This window comes from Pygocentrus nattereri, chromosome 16 (assembly GCF_015220715.1).
Source record: "Pygocentrus nattereri isolate fPygNat1 chromosome 16, fPygNat1.pri, whole genome shotgun sequence".
Classification (NCBI taxonomy): domain Eukaryota; kingdom Metazoa; phylum Chordata; class Actinopteri; order Characiformes; family Serrasalmidae; genus Pygocentrus; species Pygocentrus nattereri.
In genome coordinates this window covers 24758424-24768712 of record NC_051226.1, presented here as the reverse complement: position 1 = coordinate 24768712, position 10289 = coordinate 24758424, and the positions used below count along the sequence as shown (strand labels likewise).

Here is a 10289-nt window from a genome sequence, read left to right as displayed (position 1 = left end):
ACCACATGAGGGGAGCTCCTGCTTGGTTGGAATGAAAAACCGCAGTCACGCCAGCGCTCTGTGGATAAGATGGGTGACCACCTGCTTGTAGATTTCATCTAGAAGTGGTTCCCAAGCCTGGAGGACCCCTGTCTGGTTTCTTCCTTGCTTCTGTGCATAAAAGACAACGAAATAGCTAGAAAACGGGCTCTTTGTTCCCCGAAAGGAATCAAGCTGTGGGAATCATGACCCCCTTTCACTTCTGAAAATGAATTTCTGATCATTTGTCTGGAAAGATTTTATACTAGCTCACTGTTAAACTACTAATAGCATTTACATGGTCTGATAGAGAAATAGAAGATGTATAAACATTTATAAATAGTTAGAAAATGACATCTTAGAAACGTTTAGAAAAATGTAGAAATGTTTACAATGCACATGTCTCAAAAAACAACCTTATTTAGGTTTGGTGGTGCTTCTGTTTTTCATTTCAAACCACAAATGAAAAAAGTTCTTGAAACAGACTTTCATCAGAAATTCAGTTTCTGAAGTAAACCCTTTCAACACCTCGTTCTAACTTGGCTCAGCGCTGCCACTTCAGCAGGAAATTTATTTTCAAATAAACTTGATTTAAAAAAAAAAAAAAAAAAAAAAATCAATTGATACAAAACATTTTAATATACACAACTGTTTCAAACAACGGATGGAATAAAAACAATATGTACCACAAACATCTGGTTTTCATGGTGGACAAATTAAAAGAACTGTACACAGAACCAGTGTATCCCTGCAACTTGTTCAGTCTCAAAATGTGTTGCAAAAACTGATCTAAAACCTCATAGGAAAAATGCTAAAAGATATTGGCTTCTTTGAAAGTTTACATTTTAATACACACACTTTCCAGCATAATTTAAAATATTACAATCCCTACAAGCATGTGTTTCCAACATTCAACATTTTTCCCTTACCTTTATGACATTGGATATCGTCAAACTTTTTTTCTTAGAAAATATGGAACAAAAATTCCAAAACAGGATTCTGCCAAACTGCTGGTGAGCATATTAAAATGCTTTGAATCTTGGTAGCAGTTAGATACAAGTGCTGGTCCCGTGCTTTAAAAATATTTTCTGTTGTTTTAATGCTGTAAAACAAAAGATAAAATGTTCTGGAGCAATGACTGCTTGGGAATCACCACTACGGCGGATATTTCGAATACTGGAATTTTTGAAACAGGATTGGCTTGAAAGAGCAAAACTGGATTTCAAAGAACTGACAGTTTGCTCCAACGTCCCTTTAGAACAGAGCCGCTGGAATGCGAGGAACAAAAGAACGATGTCTGCTGGATGGGATAAAAACAAGTGTGCTGTCCACTTGGTTGTCACTTCGGTGGTCAGTGCTTGTTGTTGGTTTCCTCCTGTGAGGAGCTGGAGATGCCATTCTGACTCTGGGAGGAGCCGGACCCCAGGCCATAGAGCCGCCCACAATACTTGGCGTCATCTATGTTGTCTTCAAAGAACAGCTGCAAACAAAGCAGAATACTTTAAGAGATTTCAACTCAAAGCTCTACTGTGTGTTCAACTAAACTGGAGCCCATGGATGGATTCACGATGGTGTATATACACTACCCTACCACTAAACAGATTCAATTCCATTAGCGCAAACATTTGCCCCGAAAAATAAACAGCATTTCAGAAGAACAAAATACAGCAAAAATATGGCTAATATTTCAGTGGTGCAGTGAGCGCTCAATGTACCCAAAAGGTCAAGAAACACCCACTATGTTGTATGCAACTGGAAATGGCAGAGTGTTGTGCAATCCAACGTAAAGCTTGCATATCGCTGTTGTCGGAATAAAACCTTGTACCTCCAAAATGGTAACTTAACAAGAAAAGGAAAAAACTACTTTAGTTTCAATGTAAGTCAATGGAACCCGACTTTCCCCCCCCCCCAAGTAGTTCTGGGTCATTTCTTTTGGTCCACTCATTATGAAATATACACCTAACAGGCACCCTCAAACTGTCAAAAACTGAAAAAAAAAAACTGAGATATGAGGTTTTCTTCTGCCAGCAACGATATGTAATCATTTACTTGTATCACAAATCCTGTTCTTTCCACTGGACAGTACGCTATCGCCCAGTACCATTACAAATCCAAAACTAGAACTGTACATATTCTGGTCGAGTACCCATGTCTGGTTTCCATGGCATAACAAAACTGTAAAATTAGGAGTTCTCTAGCTTGTGTGGTTACGTGATTCACACACAAACCTAGTATTTACAGTAAACACAAACAGTAGCAACAGTGGAGGAGCTTCAAGCTCTGATTTACTCTGCGTTTGGTTTTATGTGATAAAGCAGAAAGCGGTTCTGGCTAGTTTTTTTTTTTTTTTTTTTTAGCAAAGGAGATAAATTGGTACATAAATACACACACAAAAAAAAAATATATATATATATATATTAAAAAGTGTCACTAAACTCAACATAACTTTCCCATGATACTGAAAGCACCACACAAAAAGTCAACCACCAGAAAAAAGCTGCTAAAATTAAAAGCAATTCTGCAGTCTTTCAAAGGGTAATATCCGATTGTAGGGAGCTAGCGCTACCTCTTTCATCCTGAAGAAGGCCATTCCCGTCAGCAGTGAATCAGATCCAGCCTGATGCTGCCTCCCGATCCTTTTTAACTCCAGCTGGTCTGCCACCTCCTGAAGTCCCCCCTAGCACAAATACAGATTATCTAATGTGAAAAGAAGATCAATTCCTTCATCTTCATCTTGACTAGGATTCTAATACATCTCCTGACAGGACAAAAAGGAGCTTGTATTTATGGGTTTGTAAGGAAGATCACTACTGATAACACTACTGGTATTTTTGACCACCCAGCATTCATTTTGTGCTTTGCAGTGCAGTGGGTCACTGAACGATGTTGTGGACACAATCACATCATGACTGTGATTACAGTATCAGAAGATGTATATTAAACAGTGACATGGAAAAACCTCGTATCTCCAAAATGGAAAGAAAAAAAACCTACTTTACCTCTAATGCAAGTCAATGGAACCAGGCTTTTCTCCAAGTCATTTTGGGCTTTTTGTTTTAGTCCATTTTTCATTAAATTTACACACAATGTAAAGGGAAACAGGTATTTTCAAATTAAGTACAAAAAAGTGAAAAACGTAAAACTTGGAGATACTTGAAACTTGGGTTTTCATCTGACAACAATGACATTAAATAACTCAAAATGTAATTGTTGACCACAAGCACTGAGTACGAGACATGTGAATGAATATACTGCTGTGCTATATGCTATTATATTCTCCAGACACAAGGCTGACTCCCTGATTTGAAGAGGGTTTGAATTCAGCCTGTGTAAACCTCACTATACTCGGACCTCATGCTCCAGATTGATTCCAGAGCTGTACAAAATACAGATGTGCTATTTACACCCTGTGTTGCACACTCTTTATTCTGACTACTTATTTCCAGCAAACAGTCCATCCGTTTCCACCTAATGTGCTGTGTAAACACAATAATGGAATACATTCTCATATGAAGACCGAGGTCAAATATTTGCTCATGTCATTATTTTAACACAAACTCCTCAGCCTCCACTGCTGTAATGCGTTTAAGAAAGTGGTCCATCTTAACATTCATGCATTGTGCCATTGTTTACACACGAAATGAGAAGATACGACTGGCAGATACTACTCAAATCCTCAACCTGTTCGGCCTGTATTTCACTTCCTCCAACCCTTAAACACATAACATGCATACACTTGCAAGAAAAACATCCATGGCATTCAGATGTCTGCGATAAACAGCACTGGCTGATGTAGGAAAAAGGGCACACTGAAAAATGAAAGGCATTATCTCAACCAAATAAATTAAACAGAAGGAAATATCCAGAATTTTGTTATGGTATCAGACATTGCAGAAGTGTCCACCACATGACTATACAGAGTGTACCATAAAACAATTCTGCTTGTTGTCACTAACAAACCTACTTGTATAGTGAACAACTTCCTTAAGAAACTGCATGTTGCAAGCCAAATGAGCAAATCTAGCTTTGTACAATTATGTATAACTAAATGGCAGACAACTCATCTTTTGATGATTTGTTTCTTTGGATTAATTTTGCAGGTGTAATTCTATGACTGCAATGTTTTCATATCCCAATTTGGTCACAAACCAAGTGACTGACTGTGGTTAAGCTGTGTCTGTGTAGGTCTACCCACAGATGGCTTGAAATCTAACAGCAAAGCCCTATTTTTTTCATTGCTAAATGACATATTTTGTTTTTACACATTTCACAAAATGTTCAACTGTCAATTTCAGAAAAAAAGTATTTTTTGTGGGCCTACTGCCCACTGCCCCATTCATTAAACTGATATGTGAAGCACTTGGAGGAAAGCGCCGACTAGCCAATTCCTGAATGCGAGCAGATGCCCTGTAAACTGACAGGAGAGAAAAAAAAAAAAAAAAAAAAAAAAGCACCAAGCCACCCTTTCTTGCTATGAACATATATAATTCTGAGCCGATGCCATTAACCGATATTATACATTTATTATTATACATTATGTCCCCGTGACCCTGACAGAGAAGCGGCTTAGAAAATGGATATCATGTATGTCACAATATGTATAATGTACATATTTTGAGCATGCAAAGCTGCCTTCTGTAAAGGCCACTGCACACCAGGTGATGCATCCAAAAATTCAAAAGCATTGTTTCAAATGGAGGTTCACACAGCTTTAAGCTGTGTTTATTCTGTTCTCATAATACTTATTATGACTGAAAGAGATTAAATACCGTGCACTACAACAACAACCAACATTTTTAATTTGTTACATTACACATAGAAACAACCGAAAATACAACTGTAATCTGTAGTGTGTATATGCCTGCGCAATGATACCATTCTGAAACTGCCTGCAAAGAGGAGTCAGAATTCTGTACAACACCGGCACTGTTCAATTGCTCAGTGTGTCACAGAGCACCACTCAACATTTTACCAAACAGACCAAGTAGATCACTTGTGGCTTGAAATTTACACAGAGAAAGGCAACCAGTCTTTTAGATAAACTATAGGTTTCTATATCCTGCTTGTATCTTACATCTTTTCAGTATCTTGTATCTTATTGCTCGATATCAATAAGTGATGCCAAATGCTTAATTTCATTCAATTCACGAGTGTAAAAATTAACTTTGAGCCAAACTTTTTCCATCTCTCCCTGAGAGTGCCTCAGGTGCCAGAACATAACTGCGGCCCCATTTAAGGTAGAACTGGAAAATTCGAACAAGAAGCTGGTGAAGAGGAGGCTGACTTTAGCTCCATTGTCTTAGCTTATATCTACCTTATTATCAAAACATGCTACATAAAGCTGTATGTATGGCGCTACCTACCCGAGTAGCTGCAAGTTTTGCCTGTGTCAGTGGTGTTGTGGGAGGCATTATAGCTGCGCTTCTATAGCGCAGCCAGTTTTGCCTAAATGTTAATGGTGCTCTTAAATACGAATATTTAAGAATATACGAATACAAATATTGTTTTGAAATACTGACTGAATCTAAGCACTGGCCAGATGGCAATGATGTTTAACATAATATGATTCTGATATCATGGGGCCTTTCTAATCCTTTCACCCAGAGAGCAGGGCCAATTGTACTCTCTCAAGACTTGCACTCATGAATGGCATCCTCAGGATTTTAATTCCCAGCAATGGGATCCAACCTCTCAGTCAGCCGCACCACCCAGGCACCCAGAAATGGTTTAATATTTGCAGTAAATCATACCTTTAAGTTTTTGCAACTCTTCATAAGATATTTGACATCATAGATGGCAGGAAAAAAGAGATTCAGTATCTGGAAGAACTCATGCTCCTCTTCCGGTAGGCGAGCATCTGTTAGGAGCTTCACCAGGTAGCCAAAATCATAACCACTACCCAAAAAAAAGACCAGAAAATACAGGGGATATTGTTGGAAGGTCTCAGTACACTAAACAACATCCATTATAACAGTAGTAAACATTTTAGGTATGAGGGCAAGAATTCCTTGTTGTGTTACCTATGAAAGGAGAGCCATTTGACATTTTCACATAGCACTAAGCCTGAGGTCATCAGGAGCTCAGCGAAGTATAGTGTATCGATTCCTTCCTCCTCGTGCTTCTTAAACTGTAGACCAGAGTTCTGCAGAAGGTCTATTGAGTCCTGAGAGTACATGTCCTCTCTGTGAAAAGGGGAAAATTGATTAAAGCAAAGGTCTGGCCACAAATCAAATTAACACAATTTTCCCTGAACCCAAACACGACTATCACTCAAGACATTTTGGTGTCGACAGTTTGTGCATTAGGTTTTGCACTGGTGCTACAAGGCTAACAAGCAGTTAACAAGTAACGGGCCTTACTGCCACCAGGTTAGCATAATGATGATTTACACACAGTTTATAAACTTCCATTACTTGTTAGCTTTGTAACGAAACTAAGAAAGCAAACTTCAGACACCAATTGCATCTTGGCTGAACATCTGTATTTGTATTTGGAGGAAGCATCTGGCCACTGCTTTAAAAGAAATTTCCCCATTACCATTTCAAAAATAACATGGTTACTGGGAATTTGAGAACCATCTTATGATGGAGGGAAAAAGAGGATGCTTACGTTAAATTGAATTTAAAGTTGAACTGCCAGGTCGTTGTTCCCGGTGGATAGTCACCGTCCTCGTTCATGAACGTTAGACCCAGCTGAATGATTTTCAGTAGATCCACGTTGCACCGCAGGAGCTGATACTGGTAGTCAACAGTGCTACGGAATTCTCCAATGGGTCGGACCACCACTCCAGGGAACTCTGTGTCCTAGCGAAGGAGACAATAAAGAAAGCAAGTTTTATGACTGTGTTCCAAACAACTTTCAACTTCAAGACCTGTTAGCAGCTGAGAGGTACAGTGCACATTTACAACCAAAACAGAGGACAAGGATGCAGCAGCAGAGCATCACAAGCCTGTATGTGCTGAAACACAATCAAAGTACATACCATGGCGATGTAGTTGTAATTTTGAATGATCTGTCTTATTTTCCTCATCTCCTCCTCCACATTGCTGGCCCAGACCTCGCAGATAATTTGACTCGTATCTGCAAGTGCGGCTGGCATTGTTGCAGGCTGAGGAAACAACCAAGCACCCAGGCGATTCCAACGCGGGCACAGGCAGGTAGCAGCAAACTGGAACTCTGGAATGAAGCGCACTTGAACTTAGCGCTCAAACCGGAGGTACAAGAGGCTCTGATACTTAGCTGAGGCTAAAACTACGACCAGAACAGAGCGGGCTATTAGCTATGGAAAAAGCAAGCCCTGCCACCAGGCTCCATGAGCAATCTAGTGATAATAAAGGAGTTTTCAGGCACCAAAACAAACACCGTTAGCTCACCTAGCTTGCTATAGCTAGCTAGCTAGCTAACCAACGTTGGTTGGTTTGTTTGCCTAGCTTATCTGTGGCTGGCTAGCTAACTAGCTAACCAAACAAACCAACGGCTCAATACATTAACTCTAAACCGTTCAGATTAGCAGATGTATGAACAGTTTTCTCATATAATACAGCAACACTATAACCAACGATAGGCGATATTACAAGATCCGCCCTCACGAAAAACCTCAAGGCTGCCACTATCGACGAGGCTCAATTTAGCTTCCTCTTCAAAATTTCTCGTTCCACCTTTAATGGTGCAGACAGCAGAATGTAGCAGCTACACCATTTAAGGTGGAACGGGAAAATTCAAGCAAGAGGCTGGCGAATAACAAGCTGGCTAGTTTAGCTTTGCTTAGCTAATGCTAATTCTTCTACTACAGCCTGCTCAGTATGCAGTTAGCTCCTAAGCTAGCTAGCTAGCTAGCCTATCTAGCTACGCGTTTACACACAAATACCCTCAAAATACTAGAGATAGATGATGAGAAACTCGATAAATACCAGCAGAACATGCAAGCAACGCGTCCGGCAACACTACCGTAGAGAGAACAGCCTAAACAGCGCTGGTTATCTGTTACCTGACAGGAGTCCTGCTGTGTTGATACCCGCAGAATAAGATAGCAGCTACCGCTCCGGCTCTCCGCTGGGGTTGTGGGAGGAAGCCTTATGTTCCTTAAAACTAAAACTCGTTTAAAATCATTTTAATAAAAATAGATATAACTATATATAAAAAAATGATGCTTATGAACCAGTTAATGACCTTATTTGAAAGTGTGAATCTCGAACAAATTTGAAGCTTTTTTTTTCCAAATTGATTAAAACGTACAGCAAAAAGTCTTTTTTAACCACTTAAAGGTCACATGTCCTACATTTTTATTGTATTGCATTAAAGGCCCATTTATGAAGTTTTGTGTGGGTGAATGTTCCAAAAGTCATAAATAAAGTTTCACAAGATCATTTTTCAGCCACTCTTTATCTCTTAGAATTAAACAGGCTGGTTCTTTACTGTCTTTCTTTTACTGACTGTATTTTGACTGTCTTTAACTGATTAACTGCCCTGAACTGTGCATCATTTTAAAAGCAGTCCTGCTGAAACGCTCCTTATAACTTCAGCATTAATGGGCGGAGCTAAACAGCTGTAGGCTGGTTGTGTTGAGACTTCACAAAACAGCGGGTTTAAACAGGGCTGTTTTACAGGCTTGTTTCCATAGATGGACTGTATGGACTGAGGAGTGAACTGTGCATTTTGAAACTTTACCATTGTATCTATACAATATCACTTTTTTTTTAAAATCTGATATAGTATCCATGCATTATGTATACACCCATATAGTATATAGTACACATACATACATCAACAATGTGTTTTTCTTAAGCTATTTAATGGAAGAACTGCTGGTTTTTAACTAAACAACACAAAAAAAACCCACATTCAAGGATCTTCATCCAAGGTATAACTACTACAAAATGTCAGAGGAGCTCAAACCCGTCTTGCAATGTTCCTGGTGGGTCGAGGGCCAAAAGACAGAACAGTACACACAAAATTAGGTACATAGGCTTCAACTGCTGGTTATGTCGTTGCTAAAAATGTTTAATAATAATGAACTATATTTTGTTCTTCAAAAATACAGGATTAAATAAGTTCTGTATTGTATAAAAATAGGCTTGTTGTCTGATTGGGGGAGGGGGAGAGGGGGAGAGGGGGTGGGATTAGAGGAACTTTCTGCAGGCCTTATTTTCAGCATCACTGCTTTAGACCAATCAGACGTTCTGTGGTATTTGTCCTTATCACACTAAATGTAGATGAAGTCCTCAGAGAGCAGCTGTTGAAAACGCAGTGACCTGTCTTTGTGGAGTGTTTCCATTGACTTCTCTATCACTGTATGTACATTCTGCTCTGCCTTCAGTGGACCCCAACCCTAAATTCATTTACTGTAAGAATATCAGATTCCTCCATTCTTCATGTGAAACAATATCTAACCCACTGATATACCCTAAAGTGTATATAAAACAAAGCTAACATTTGCAGTAGTCAGAGACCATCCTCCCTTTTTTAAATTTACCTTTAAAACAGCCAATAAAACCAAGTTATTTGTTTTTCAAAAAAAAAATGTATAGAAAACAGTGTTTAACCAATTTTTTTTCCAAAGGCCTCAACATTTATTCCATTTATTGGTAGATGTACTTTCCTCTAAAAAATGTTTTTCCACATCTCCTAAGTTCAGTTTTAGAAGTTTTAATCCCAAACAAATTCAGTGATGCCGAGATCTGGACTCTGGGGTGGTCAGTCCATTGTTCCGAGAAACACAAGCACCTTCTCAAATTTCCTTTTCTCAGTAGCGGCTTCTTGACAGCTACACATTGCACTCAAGTGTCTTCTCACAGTGGAAGGATGGACAGAAACACCTGTGGCTTTTTTTAAAATTATTATTTTTATTTCTTTTTAGATTTAAATCAAAAGAGGGGCTGGATTTTCTCCCCTCTCTCAAAGATACAAGCTGAGCTGAAGCTGACAGTGTTTGGTGCTCTATCAGATCTGCTCTTTATCTTTCACAAGTTTTTCAACTGCAATTTTGGGAAGCTTGTTTTTTCCACTCATTTCCCTTTGGCTTTCCCTTTCCTTACGCAAGGGGATTATTGTCTGTCTCCTGAATAAATGAATAACTTGAAACGAAATAAATGGCCTCTACTTTTCCACATGAATATAAATTAAACTAACAAATATGTGCAAAAAATATACCAAAAAAATTGCAGACGTGAAAATGTGCACTGTGTCAAAATCTTAAAAGAATGGAGCCAAAAATTATACTTGAACATTTACAACATATCATGGAAAACTAAATTTTCTTCACTATTCTGAAG

At 38.8% G+C, this 10289-nt stretch overlaps 1 protein-coding gene across 2 annotated transcripts; it reads right to left on the bottom strand.

The window, feature by feature from the left end:
• Positions 1-844: 844 nt before the first annotated feature.
• cnot8 (CCR4-NOT transcription complex, subunit 8) lies at positions 845-8112 on the bottom strand. Of its 2 annotated transcripts, none has more exons than XM_017704285.2 (7): positions 8006-8112; positions 7001-7194; positions 6628-6821; positions 6039-6200; positions 5769-5913; positions 2585-2695; positions 845-1498 (listed from the first exon to the last, which is right to left on the bottom strand). In XM_017704285.2, exons 2-7 carry the CDS (start codon positions 7115-7117, stop codon positions 1370-1372), a joined length of 858 nt encoding a protein of 285 aa, XP_017559774.1. In that variant the 5' UTR covers positions 7118-7194; positions 8006-8112; the 3' UTR covers positions 845-1369. The 2 variants fall into 2 exon arrangements, with proteins under 2 accessions (XP_017559774.1, XP_017559775.1); XM_017704286.2 differs by having other exon boundaries at positions 7929-8031.
• Between the last annotated feature and the right edge of the window lie 2177 nt (positions 8113-10289).